The following is a 15030-nucleotide window of genomic DNA, read 5'->3' as shown; positions in this document are numbered from 1 at the left end:
TCATTTGTGGCTACTGTTGCAAAGCTATATGGTTGATTGACCTAATATTTGGTTTAATTGCCTTTAAAAGTCCTTAAAATTTTCTAAATTATTAGACGCTCAACATTTTACTTTAATTTATGAATGCCGGATCAATTTAGTCCTCAAATTTCTTACAAATCTGAAAAATCAAATGTCTGGTACTTCGAACAAAAATACAATTATGTTTGGAACTATGAATTACAATTATCAAACTTAAGAGAGAAAACTTACAAGGAGCAGCCGATATCAATATGCAAGAAAAGCTAAGTTTGTCACACATAACTGCTTATTTAATAGTTGTAAGAGAATAATTAACATATTATGAATTTAACAGTAAGGCATTAGTAACATGGCCGAGAACTTAAAATTGGCAATGTCCTTCAAAAGCCACTTTTTGGTACCAAATTAGGAATAACATAAACAAGTCATCAATAGCCAAGACAAGCCAACGATTTGTTGACTACTAGGTTTAAATGAAAAAACAAAAAAATCCATTCAACATTCACCTCATTTACGCTTTGCCCCCTTCAACTAAACAAACAGGCAGTTTGCCCCACTAGCAAATCTGATTAGTGATTTTGTGGTCAAAAGTCAAAAGCAAGCCAAGTTATCCTCAAGCTGACAGAAATATGGTTGACTACTAAACGTCAAAAATTTTTAGAGTTAAATATATTTTGTAGAATCATTTAAGAACCAAATGATAATTGGGATGTAGTTTAGAGGAAAATCAAGGTTGATTGGTGAGATAAAAAAAAGTTGTGTGTAAGTTCAAGAATTTTCTCGTTGTTTTTTTCTTTCTTTTTTTTTCAAGCTTTTTCTCGAAAGACATGTCACTATTATCCCTCACCTTTTATGTATCACAGGAACAAGCAAACACACACACACACATGTAACTTACACTTTCTAGTCTTTTACTTTTCACAAGGAGTTGAATTTTGTCTGCTTCTTTCTGTGTGGATGGAGGCATAGGTTTTTCTCAAGTATAAGGATTAAATAACCAACTACTCATAGAGTAGTTAGCCACTAAAGAGTTTTAAAATTCTCATTGAGTGCAGGCCAAGAGATCATGACCTACATTCTAAAAAATTTAAATTTTTTTGAAAAAATTTCACCAGCAGGTACTCAAATACTCGTTTGAATAGGTGGTGATTCAGTCTCCGGCAAAAAAAAAAAAGTATGAGGATTAAATACTGGATTTTTGTGATATAAACTGTGTGTATAGGTACACCATCACAAGCTTTGTGAGATGCTGTAATTTGTACACCTTGTCCACAATGGAGCCTCTCTAACAACTGTCAATCTCCCAGGAATTATTGGGTAGAAATGTGCCCCACATATTTGAACCATTTATTTGATTTGCTGATCTTGCTACCAACAGTAAAAACGATAGCATTTGTTTTGTTTATTAATTTGCCAGTGACACGAGACAAAACGAGGTCGGTGAAGGCAAAATTAAATTGATTAATCAAGATTTCATTTTGTGGCATGTGTGGTAGCAACAAAGTTAAGTTTCTCCCAACAAAATTAAAAATAAAGTGGGCAGACAATTTAGCGAAAGCATATGTTCAAAAATCTTTGAATAAAATGGATAAGTTAGTTACCCATAGTGGGTTATAAAAGTAAAATTCTGATCAAATTTGTTTTAAGGGGCATATCACAACTGGGGTTTAATCTTATAGGTGTGTAGTGTTATGTCGTTTATCAAAGTAAGTGTAGTTTAAATAAGGTATGTTATGAAGTTAAACTTTTATTTAATATTTCCAAGTATGTATGCTTCCAAAATTGGAAAAGAAGAAATTCACTTAAAATGCCAAGTTAAATGTTGTTTTTAGTTAAGATTATAAAACCCTTAGCTTATTGAGATCATAGTATGTAAGATACAGGAGTGCTATAATATAAAACATTATAGATATCATAGAATACAATGTGGAACTTTTTTATCTTAGTTTTTGTTATCCCTAAATCGCTCTCGTGTCTTTTAATTAGAATTATTGTATTTCAATGTGGCACTAATTAAAAGAAATAAAACACTCCAATTGATTACATCTCAATAATATTGATAATTACAATTAAAAATTGCCCATTAATAATTATTTACCTATCCTTAGACTCCATTTCCAATTATTATATAGATCAAAATTTCTTAATCGAAGCATCAAAAATTTCTCATTAGCCAATTGAGATTGTAAAAAAAATGACTGTAAAAACATAGATACTCTGAAAAAAAAAATAGAGAAACATACAAGGAAAAAGATCCCTTATTAATTTGTATATCTTCATACAAATATCACAAGTAAATTTCACAATTATGTGCTTTTTACAAATATGAAGAAATTTAAAAAATGAAATGAAAAATCCAACTATTTCAATCAAATGAATTTAACTGTCTCACAAATAGAGCTTTTCTCTTTCTCATTGAGAACATTTTCCCCCCATTGGTGGGAGCTCAACACTATTTCAAATTTCCAAAAATTCAAACCCACTTTTACCCACCCTAAATTCCAAACCAAATTCCCAGTCTCAAACATAGATTTTCTTAGCTGATAAGCCCGGACAAGAGTAAATGCAAAGAAGTAACTACAGGAACTAATTTTAACAGCAAAGATTATAAATGCTTAGCTGCACTAAAGTAGAAGATGCAAGCTGGAACACTAGATTAAAGAAGTAAAAGCTAGACAGTGGTGGGCTGGATCTTCACAGAAATAAATCTGTCCAACTTGAGGCCAGTTCATACTCTTTCAACCCTTTGTTTAGCTAACTTTTCATTTTTTTCCTTTCTTTTTCTTTTATCTCCCAGCTTAGCATTTACCTAGTGGAAAAAGCTGATTTTCTTTTGATCTGTTTTGGAGTGGTTAGCTCCTATTCATTATCAGATAGATTTGGGATTCCTTTAATATCTCAGCTCGTTACTATGGCAGAAGAGCTGACTAAGATAATGCAGAAGTTTGCCTTAAACAACCAAGAATGCAATATAACAGATCTAGATGTAGGAAATTCTAGTCTTAGCAGACAGGAATGTTTGCTAAGTTTGATGGGGAAAATCCGGGGTGAAAAGATAGCCAACTTTACTAGAGTTAAAAACTTTGTCACTAATGTCCGGGGCTATCCTAAAGATTTGAAAGTGATAGATTGGGACCTAACCTATACCAATTTATAAACCCAGCAGAGGAAAGTCGAGAAACGATAGCAAATGGGGGGCCATGGATAGTGGATAACCAACTGCTAGTTCTGAACAAATGGTACGAAGGAATTGAGGGTGTCCAAGATGCATTCGGAATAGCCCCTCAAGGTATGTTATGAACTTAAACTTTTATGTAATATTTGCAAGTATGTATGCTGCCATAATTGGAAAAGACGAAATTCACTTAAAATGCCAAGTTAAATGTTGCTTTTAGTTAAGATCATAAAACCCTTAGCTTACTGAGATCACAGTGTGTAAGATACAGAAGTGGTATAATATAAAACATTATAGATATCATAGAATACAAATGACACTTTTTTATCTTAGTTTTTGTTATCCTTAAATCACCCTCATATCTTTTAAATAGAATAATTGTATTTCAATGTGGCACTAATTAAAAGAAATAAAACACTCCAATTGATTACATCTCAATAATGTTGATAATTACAATTAAAAATTGCCCATTAAAAATTATTTACTTATCCTTAGACTCCATTTCCAATTATTATATAGATCAAAATTTCTTAATCGAAACATGAGAAATTTCTCATTAGCCATTTGAGATTGTAAAAAAATCAATGTCAAAAAATAGATAATATGAAAAAAAAACAGAGAAACATACAAGGAGAAAAGATTCTTTATTCATTTGTATATTTTCACACAAATATCACAAATAAATTTCACAATTATGTGCTTTTTACAAATATGAAGAAATTTAAAAAATGAAATGGAAAATCCAACTATTTCAATCAAATGAATTTAACTATCTCACAAATAGAGCTTTTCTCTCTCTCACTGAGAGCCTTTTCCCTCCCATTGGTGGGAGCTCAACATTCTTTCAAGGGAAATTTGCCAAATTGGTCCCTATCATTTTCACAAAAAACTTTTTTGGTGCCTAACATTTAAAATCAGTCAGAATAGTTCCTAACATATAAATTATAAGCCAGTTTGGTCCTAGTACTCGTATTTGCTCATTTCTCTGACTAAAAATAGCACACCTCTCTCACGTGGGCATAATTTCAAGGGTAAAATCGAAAAACATTCATTAATCCATGGTTTTAGATTAAAGAAAGAGAATATTCTCTTCAAAGTTCAAGCTCTCCAATGGCTACTCTTCCATAACTCCACCCACTTCTCCTAGTGTCAATCTTGAGTCATTTTCCCTGGACCTACTCTATCAGATGCATTCCACCATCACCACATTGGCAACTCAGTGTTTCAGGGGGTGAGAGAGGTTATTATTCCTCAAACAGGAGGTAAAGAAGGAAGGCACTTGAAGGTGCAAGTCTTGGTGGATACTTTCCAGCCACTACTGAGGGGCACTATTGTCAAAATGATTGGTTCCATGAGATGGATAAAGTTTAAATATGAGAGATGCCCAAATTTCTACTACACAAGTGTAGTTATTGGACATAGCGAGAAAGGTTGTAAAACAAGAGTTTCAGTGGGGAGTGGACAACAAGAGAACCAATATTGACCTTGGATGAGAGCAAACCCTAGGAAAGGATTCCCACAAAAAGAAAGTAATAGCTACAGATCCCCTTCCAAAACGAGTTACTGGGGAGTACTAAACGAGGAAGTAGTTCGAAAAGAGTCAAGCAAGGAGAAATTAGTTTCCAACCAATGTATCCAAAGGGAGAAGGAAACAGATAGAGGGAACAACAAGGTAAATACCTCTAGAAGTGAGGAAACAAGAGCAGCAAACAGATGCAGCAAATGCAAGGCAAAGGGAGGAAGGTATGGAGGCAAGGGACTTGATGAACTTCACATCGCAACACAGAAAGCATCCAAGGGACACAAGATGGGGATTGGCGTTGTGGCCAAGCTGAATGGAACAAGAATCACAGCTGATTGGGCGCTAGTGGACAGAACCTCGCTATTGGACATCCAAGATGAAGCTGCAGCAGTGAGACTGGCACTCATCAAAGTAAGGCAGCTTGGTTGGCACAGGATTAAAGTCATAAACGTCAATAAACATCTTATTGCCATGCTGAAAAGTGGGAAAGGAGACAATCCGAACATAGTCACGTTAGTGGAAGATATACTTGCTCTAGCTAATATGTTTCAAATGTGCTTTTTTGAAGTAGGAAAAAATAGTAATATGTCTCTATGTAAAAGCATTAGTCGTTATGCTCTAAGCATAGCTATGGATGAAGAGAGAATTTTTGTCTCTTCTTAGTGTCATCGTACACTTTGTATAGGTGGTTGAGCCGTTGCTCAAATATTGTAAAGTTTGGTTTGCTATAAAATTCAACTATCGTTTCCGAAAAAAAAAAGAGGAAATAAGAGCAATGCTGACAAAGATTATAGACACAAATTAGGGTAATATCTTCAAATGTGACAATGATCCAACAAAGAATATGATGAGAACTTAAAACTAGATGCTGTTATAAAACACTACTATGATTACTAGTATTTAACAGGTACGTCAAACATATTAATGGTGGAGTAAAATGAAAAAAAAAATAACAGTGGGATAGAAAAAACACTTTAAAGTGTAAAATATCTCCAAATTGGAAATTGAGATGCAATGTGAACGTCACATACAATTTATTGTTGTAAAGTACAAACATGACTCTAAATAGAAAAGTTTAGGGTAAAAAGCGTTTAACTTAAAATTTAGGATTAAATGCTGGAGTTGATATTAAATTGAAAGAGAAAAGGAAAGAGATGGATAAAAATAAAAAAAAATAAAAATGATGGTCAAGTGCCGTGAGAAGTTAAACTTCTTTCAACATTTCTAAATTTTAGCATTAGCCTATGTTCTTCCTTTATTTTTCTTCTTTTGTTAAAAAATAATAAATAAATAAAAATTAGGAACTATTTCGACTTTGCATTCTGAAGATGCATGCATAGTTAAATATTTAAATGCTCTGAACTAGTGAACTTTACAATTTCTCTACCTATTGAAATTCTCCATTATGTGCAGTTACCCATCAAATAAGACGACCGAAGCTATTACTATCAGATTAAAATGATTGCTTTAACCTCAAATAAATTAACTTGTGGAAGTTTATTTTGAGTACATAGAGACACCATGTTTGTGTGCTTCACTTATTTTCCACTCACTGTTTGATATCCAAATTCAGCACTTAAAGTTAATGGATTCAGATCTTAATATGTTCAGATATGTTTGATAATAAAAAATTAAATATTTGAATTAATTAAGTGGTACTAAATTTTTTAGGCAAAACTTGCTCCCAAAAATAAGTGATAAGGTATTTACTTATCACTTAATGTGATATACACTCAAATGTATTTAATTTCATACTTAATAATTTAATAATTTAATGGATTCAGATTTCAGATTTCAATTTTCAAAATTTAGTTTTATCAACCGCAACCTAATGTCCTATAGTATTAAGCGTATTACTGAGCTATTAGTTCTAACATGTCACATTAGACATGTTTCTCTTTTGCCACATTTTATGCTTATGCCTATTTGTTCATGTTTACCTTTTGAGTAGGGTGAATAACAACATTTGAATTCTTTACCTCCATAGAATGAGCATCGACCACTAGACTATCAATCAATGGCATATTATACCACTTAATTCCATGATAAAATGGTGTTTAGAGTAGGAAAATTTGAATATACACACACATGCATACATATACATACATACATACATACATATACACACACATGTATGTATGTATATATGAAGTACTAACTCTAATTAGCCATTTTCTCTCTCTTAGGTGACATGCATAATTATTTGATGAGTCATTTGAATATTTAGAATTTAGCCATATTTGTATCCAATTCCTCTCTAATTAGTTAATTTTTTTCTTATAGTTTTCATCTCTTCTAACAATTTTTATCTTTTCAAATAAACTTAAAATTGAATATTCATTGATAAATGAATTGCTACATCTTGTGTATTTAATTGAGCACAAAATTAGTTCTAGGTTTACGACCATTGTTAAAATTTAATTATACACGCACATATACATGTATGTGTGTGCACTTGTGTGTGAAAGTATTAAAAATTTAATTAACCATTTCTCTCTCCTAGATAGCAAGCCTAATTGAAGAAAATTTGTAGGTCATTTGCATACTTGGGTTTTATCCATATTTGTATCGAACTCTTCACTAATTAATAGGTTATATAATTTTTCTCTCTTCTAACAAAAAAATATATATCTTTTTTAATAAATTTGTTTACCCTTTGTATCAGTACGACTTAAATTTACTTAGTTTAATTATTATATCTATAGATTTATTAAATCTAGAGAAATTAAATATTCCTTCATGAAAAATAATGTTTGGATCTTTAGTATTTAATTTGGTAGAAATATATAGTTCTAGGTTCATTGTCATTTAATAAAATTTTAATTATCTCAAAAAATATCTATCAACTTTTTGGGTATACATTATAGTATTAATCAATATTATTATATCATAGTAAAAGCATGTATAGAAGTTTTTAAAAATTGGTATGGTAACTAAACACTTAGAATGCATCAATTTTCTAAAGCCAATTTTAAAGAATATGTAAGAACAATGACTTGAATTATTCATACTGTATTCACAACCAATTAGAAAAAGAGTAAATCTTATACACACTGACAGCATATATACTATCATCATTGAATCCATGATACATGTGTAAAAATTAAATTTCAAATTTAAATATTACATAATCCTTATTCATCCAAAACAGACGATATATACACTGTTAATGTAGGAAATGTTAATCCATTAGAAAAAAAATAACAAGTATGATAGGCACGGGCTAAATGCTAGTATAATTTGAGAGGCGATTAGGAACTTATATTGACATTGGAATAGCTTCAAATTTAAGGGCAAAAAGGACTCCAGGATAACTGGAAAAACAAAAGTTTTGCGGATCCAAATGGATACATCTAAAAGACTATGGGATTAACTTGAAAGTGACAAGAAAGTAGATCGAGCAAAATAAATTTATTCAAATCTGAAAATTGAAAATTTTCCGCTTGTCTAGGTATCCTTCAACGAACATATTTAACCTTTCTCATTTCCTTGCACGCGCCCGCAATTCGTGGTGTCAACGGAGAAACTCAGTGGACTTTGGCTGCGGACTCATTTGAAACCAATTTAAACTTAAATGGAAAATTTTGATAACCCAAGGAATACATTTTTTTTTCCGGAAACGTTAGAAGGTGTCATGAAGTTAGTAGTCAGAAAGCGTGAAAGGGGATAGAGGGAAGGCGCAAGCCTAAAGATTGGGTAGTAGGAAGGCGTGACCAAGAGCTAGTCAATACACTGACAGGAAGAAGGCGCAATGGAAGAACGAGAAAGGCGCGAAAGGAGTTAAAGCAACAGGAGAAGGCGTGACCAGGATATCACGCCTTTGCTGGGTTCATGCGTTCTCTGCTGAAGCTGTGACCCAAGCTAACTGAAAGATTCCTATTGCCACGTGCTACTCGCTCATTAGCTAGCAAGATTAGTTAGTTAGATTACTAGTAGTATAAAGCTGAGGATCATGTAATGTGGAAGTCATTCTTTTGAGTAAAACCCTTGCCGTTGTAATCAAAGGGGAATTTCCCTCTTGTACTTTTCCTTCTTCCTCACGTTTCCTACATTCTAATTCCCCTTCTGAACTTTTCCCGCCAAGTCTATTTCTATAATTTGTATTACAAGATTGATTAATGCAAAGAAGGTGTTTGTTTTGAACCCTTGCATCTGCTAAATCTCTACATTCGTTCCCTGAGCTAATCTTCCATTTCCTGCAACGATTCTGGTTCTGTACCACAACAGTGGTATCAGAGCTTGATTGCGAGCCATAGGGATGACAAAGAATCAGGATGAAACTCTGAGAAGAGATGTAGTTGAATTGGGGAGTGTGGTCAGGACCTTTACCAACAAGAGTGAGGGAATGGAACAAGCTATCAGGACAATGGAGTTCAGACAGGATTCCACAGAAAAACTACTAAAAGGATTGGACCAAAAGTATGAGGGAATGATGAACATGATGGCTCAGTTGATGGCTAAGATCAGTGACCGAGGGAAGGAACTTGAGGGTAGTAGCAGCTCCAGGGGAGGAGACCATCCTGATGAGTCCAAGCTGGAATCACAAAAGGAAACTTATGGCAGGAGGGAGACTAGATTCAATAACAGGTTGCCTAAAATGGACCTGCCAACTTTTGATGGTGATAACCCGAGGGAGTGGATCAGGAAGGCTAACAAATATTTCAAGATACATGGAATTGAAGAGGATATGAAGGCTGAGGTGGCTGAGCTCTACTTCAGAGACAGAGCAGACATCTGATTCCATGGTGTTTTCCATGGAAGGGAGACCATTGCCTAGCCTGAATTATCAACTGCACTATGTGTCAGATTTGGCGAGGGGAGTCCAGAAGAAGCTATTGAAGAATTCAACAAACTGGTGCAAACTGGATCCGTGGCTGACTACCTTGAAAATTTTGAAATGCTGAAAGCCCTGGTAATGCCATCCTTATCCCACTTATCTGATTCTTACTATAAGGCATGTTTTATGAGTGGATTGAAAGAAGAAGTAGTTAACATGGTGAAGATGTCCAAACCCGACACCTTGGCAGTTGCTATAGAAATGGCAAAACTCCAGGAAAAAAACCTTAAGGCTATCCAGAAAATGCAGAAACCAGTCACTACCAGTTTCAGCAACAATAAAAACCACAGTAATACACTACCCCACCCCAAATGGAACCAAAACAACCCCAAACACCTGCACAGATTCCATGACCAGGCTACCACAGAATTCAAGAAAATAACCCCTACAACTAATCATAACCAATTCAAGAAAATAACCCCTACAGAATTCAACCTAAGGAGGGAAAATGGACTGTGCTACAGATGTGCTGAGCCTTACACCTTGGGACGTGTGTGCAAACAGTCTCATGTGCATTTTCTATTGGCTAAGGTAGTTGAGAGTACAGGGGAGAGCAAGGAGCAAGAGGAGGAAACATACTGTGACTGCATAAATGGGGATCTGACGGATGAGCACATAGAGGTGTCTGTACATGCCTTAGCTGGGGGAGGGGGTCACAGGACTCTTAAACTAGGTGGAGTGGTGAAGGGTAGACAGATCACTGCCTTGATAGATAGTGGCAGTACTCACTGTTTCATAGATGAGCAACTGGTGAAAGAACTGAATCTTAGAGTCCAGGGGCCTACACTGGTAGTGAATGTAGCTAATGGGGAGAGAGTAAGCTCAAGGGGTCTAAGTAAACCATTACAGTGGGAGATGCAGGGCCAGGAGTTCCACATTCTTTAAACATCCTGAAGTTAGGTGGCTGTGACATAATCTTAGGGGTAGACTGGTTAGCCAAACATAGCCCCATAGAATTTAACTTCAAGGAACTCAGCATGAAGATTTGCAAGGGTAAACAGGAAGTAGTGCTGTTGGGGAAAAACCCCAGCCCTGGGCTGAGAATGCTAAAGGGAAGCAAAATGGAGAAGTGGTTGAGGAAACAGTCATATGGGATAGTAGCTCAGTTGGTAGCAATGGAAGAAAAGGAAAATGTAGAACAGGTACCTACTGAGATTAGCCAGGTGTTGGATCAGTATAGAGAAGTTTTTGCAGAACCTAAAGTGATGCCCCCAACCAGGGGCCAGGACCACCAAATTGTGTTGAAGGAGGGACCCAAGCCTTTCCAGGTTAGGCCATACAGGTGTCCATACGTGCAGAAGACAGAGATTTAGAAGTTGGTAAAGGAGATGCTGGAAATGGGGATCATTCAGCCTAGTAGTAGCTCTTTTGCTTCACCAGTGTTGTTAGTTAAAAAGAAGGATGGGACTTGGAGGTTCTGTGTGGACTACAGGCAATTGAATGAGCTGACAGTAAAGAACAAATTTCCCATGCCAATGATTGAAGAATTGATAGATGAGTTACATGGGGCTAGGTACTTCACCAAACTGGATTTGAGAGCAGGATACTTCCAGATCAGGGTCAAGGTGGAGGATATTCCAAAGACAGCCTTCAGAACCCACCAAGGACTTTATGAGTTCAAAGTCATGCCATTTGGTTTGACTAATGCCCCTGCAACTTTTCAAAGCTTGATGAACCAGGTTTTCCAGGAACAAATGAGGAGACACGTTCTGGTATTCTTTGATGACATCTTGGTCTACAGCCCAACCATGGAAATGCATGTCAAACATGTCTCTGAGGTACTGGATCTCCTAAGGCAACACCAGCTATATGCTAAGATGAGCAAATGCTCTTTTGCACAATTGCAGGTAGAATATTTGGGGCATATCATCTCAGCAGAGGGAGTTCAGGCTGACCCTATGAAGGTGGAAAGTATGGAGAAATGGCGCAGACCAAAGAATGTCAAGCAGCTGAGGGGGTTCCTGGGGTTGACAGGTTACTACAGAAGGTTTGTCAAAGGGTATGGAGCTATAGCCAAACCTTTGACGAACCTACTAAAGAAGGACAGTTTCAAGTGGGGAGAGGATGCAGAAGAAGCCTTTCATAAGCTAAAGAGGGCCATGTGCAGCACCCCTGTGCTGGCTACACCTGACTTCACCCAACCATTCACCATTGAAACAGATGCCTGTCACAATGGCATGGGAGCTGTACTGATGCAGAACAGGAGACCAATTGCCTACCTCAGTCAAGCCTTGGGACAGAAGAACAGGGGGTTATCTATATATGAGAAAGAGTTACTGGCACTAGTGATTGCTGTTACCAAGTGGAGACACTATCTGGAAGGCCACCATTTCATCATACACACAGACCATCAAAGCCTGAAATACCTGCTAGAGCAGAGGATTACAACTCCTCTGCAACAGAAATGGCTCACCAAGCTATTGGGACTGAATTATGAAATCCACTATAAGAAAGGGAAGGATAATGTGGCTGCTGATGCTCTTTCCAGACAGGGTAGGGAGGAAGCAGGAGAATGTACGGCTGTATCCAGTGCAGTGCCCATTTGGATCAAAGAAGTCATGGAAAGCTATGTGGAGGATAAGTGGGCTTAGGAAACCATTTCACAAGTGCTACTGACTCCAACACTGGTACCAGACTACTCCTATCAAGATGGCATTCTCAGATATAGACAAAGGGTGGTAATAGGAGGACAAGGTGATATAAGAGGGAAACTAATCACTGCTCTTCATGATTCTCAAATGGGAGGACATTCTGGGATCCAGGCCAGCTATCTAAGGGCCAAACAACTATTCCATTGGCCAGGGATGTACAAGGAGATCAAGAAGTTTGTATTGGAATGTGACACATGCAGGAAGTGTAAAGATGAGCATGTGGCATATCCAGGCTTGCTACAACCCCTCCCTATCCCTCAACATTCATGGAGCCATGTCTCCATGGACTTCATTGAGGGATTACCAAAATCAGAAGGAAGGGACACCATAATGGTAGTTGTGGACAGATTCACCAAATATGCCCATTTCATCAGTGTAGCTCACCCTTTTGATGCCCCAAAGATAGCCAGACTCTTCATTGATCAAGTCAGCAAGCTGCATGGGATTCCCCAGAGTATGCTATCTGATAGGGACAGGATATTTGTCAGCCAATTTTGGGGGGAACTCTTCACTAAATTGGGAGCTAAACTGGATTATAGCACAGCCTATCACCCTCAGATAGACGGGCAGACTGAGAGGGTGAATCAGGTATTGGAAATGTACCTCAGATGTCTCACTCACCTAGAGCCTAAGAAATGGAACCAGTGGTTGTCTTTGGCAGAATGGTGGTATAATACTACCCATCACACAGCAATCCAGATGACCCCATTCGAGGCATTATATGGTATTCTACCCCCCCAACTAGCTCTAGGACCTTACCTGCAAACCAGAGTAGCTGCAGTTGGGGACTATGTCAAGGAAAGACAGTAGCTAGACAGTATGTTAAAACAGCATTTGCAACTGGCTCAGGAAAGAATGAAGAAATATGCTGATGAAAGGAGAAGTGAGAGGGAATTCAATGAAGGAGATTGGGTATATCTAAGGTTACAACCTTACAGGCAAAGCTCAGTAGCTCTCAGGGGAAACACCAAACTCACGGCTAAGTACTTTGGCCCCTACAAGGTAAATGAAAGGATTGGAAACGTGGCATACAGGCTACAACTACCTACCACCTCCAAAGTGCACCCTGTCTTTCATGTATCTTTGCTGAAGAGGAAGGTTGGAGACAAGATCACTCCTACTCTCCAACTACCTGAAGTGGATGAGAAGGGACATTGGAAGGTCGAGCCAGTAGCTGTGCTCGACAGGAGAATGGTGAAAAGAGGAAATGCAGCTGCTGTACAGTGGCTGATCCACTGGTGGGGAACGGATCCTGCAGAGGCCACATGGGAGGATGCTGAAGGAATTGGAAGACAGTTCCCCAAGTTTCAATCTTGAGGGCAAGATTGTTTTCCTAGGGGGAGGTATTGTCATGAAGTTAGTAGTCAGAAAGCGTGAAAGGGGATAGAGGGAAGGCGCAAGCCTAAAGATTGGGTAGTAGGAAGGCGTGACCAAGAGCTAGTCAATACACTGACAGGAAGAAGGCGCAATGGAAGAACGAGAAAGGCGCGAAAGGAGTTAAAGCAACAGGAGAAGGCGTGACCAGGATATCACGCCTTTGCTAGGTTCATGCGTTCTCTGCTGAAGCTGTGACCCAAGCTAACTGAAAGATTCCTATTGCCACGTGCTACTCGCTCATTAGCTAGCAAGATTAGTTAGTTAGATTACTAGTAGTATAAAGCTGAGGATCATGTAATGTGGAAGTCATTCTTTTGAGTAAAACCCTTGCCGTTGTAATCAAAGGGGAATTTCCCTCTTGTACTTTTCCTTCTTCCTCACGTTTCCTACATTCTAATTCCCCTTCTGAACTTTTCCCGCCAAGTCTATTTCTATAATTTGTATTACAAGATTGATTAATGCAAAGAAGGTGTTTGTTTTGAACCCTTGCATCTGCTAAATCTCTACATTCGTTCCCTAAGCTAATCTTCCATTTCCTGCAACGATTCTGGTTCTGTACCACAACAAAAGGTTGTATTGATAATCATTGTAAAATACAAAAGTATGGGCAAAGGCCCAATCCACCCATACATCGTGTACACAGACACGGAGGAAGCTAGCGCTCCTCATCTATGGGATGCTTGTAGCATATAAACTAATCTGTCTAAGGTTCTATTTGATAAAACTGAATCTGAATTCTGAAATCTGAATACTGAAACAATTAATTTGCTAAATTTTAAGCACTGAAAAGAAATATATGAATGTCTGAATTTTAATGTTAAACCTATTTATACTGTTTGATAAATATTTATAACTGAATGCTTAATAAGTTAAATTTGACAATTTTGTCCTTATATCTTTTCACCCAAAAAAGAAATAGAACCTATGATTTAATTAGTTAAAAATTAGGTATGAAAATGACAATATTTATTTTTAAATCAAATTAATATAAAAGATGGCTTATATTATATGAGGAGTATAGAAAAGAAGTGAAAGTCATTCAAAAGGGAGAAAAGAGAAATAGAAAATCATTAGATAGAGAATATTAGATTGTTTAATTATATAAGAATTTTGAACATAATTAATAAACAAGGGTAGATTTGGTAGATAAGATAAAGTAAGTGAAGTAATTCTATTGATTATTATTAGAATTAAACATTCAGTTAGGATTCTTGTGCTGAAAAAAATACACACAAGTTCAACACTACTTAACAAACACTCAAAACATCTGAATGTCTGAAAAAATTCAGATTCAACACTTTTTTATATTATCAAACAGACCCTAAGTCTATCATGTTGTTCATCTGGTACCAGATAAAAAGAGCATTACACAAACATGGAGCTTAGTCTATCAATCTCCTCTACCTGAGCGAACAACCTGATATCTTTAGCTTTTCCTGACCTTAGT

At 36.6% G+C, this 15030-nt stretch overlaps 1 protein-coding gene across 1 annotated transcript; it reads left to right on the top strand.

The window, feature by feature from the left end:
• The first annotated feature begins 13025 nt into the window (after window positions 1-13025).
• Window positions 13026-13523, top strand: LOC140006990 (uncharacterized). Its single transcript, XM_072049659.1, has one exon. The coding sequence runs from the start codon at window positions 13026-13028 to the stop codon at window positions 13521-13523; it is 498 nt and encodes a 165-aa protein (XP_071905760.1).
• Window positions 13524-15030: the final 1507 nt, after the last annotated feature.

Source organism: Coffea arabica, chromosome 5e, assembly GCF_036785885.1.
Source record: "Coffea arabica cultivar ET-39 chromosome 5e, Coffea Arabica ET-39 HiFi, whole genome shotgun sequence".
NCBI classification, from domain to species: Eukaryota; Viridiplantae; Streptophyta; class Magnoliopsida; order Gentianales; family Rubiaceae; genus Coffea; species Coffea arabica.
The sequence above is the reverse complement of the archived record's forward strand: the minus strand, read 5'-3'. Positions and strand labels throughout refer to the sequence as shown.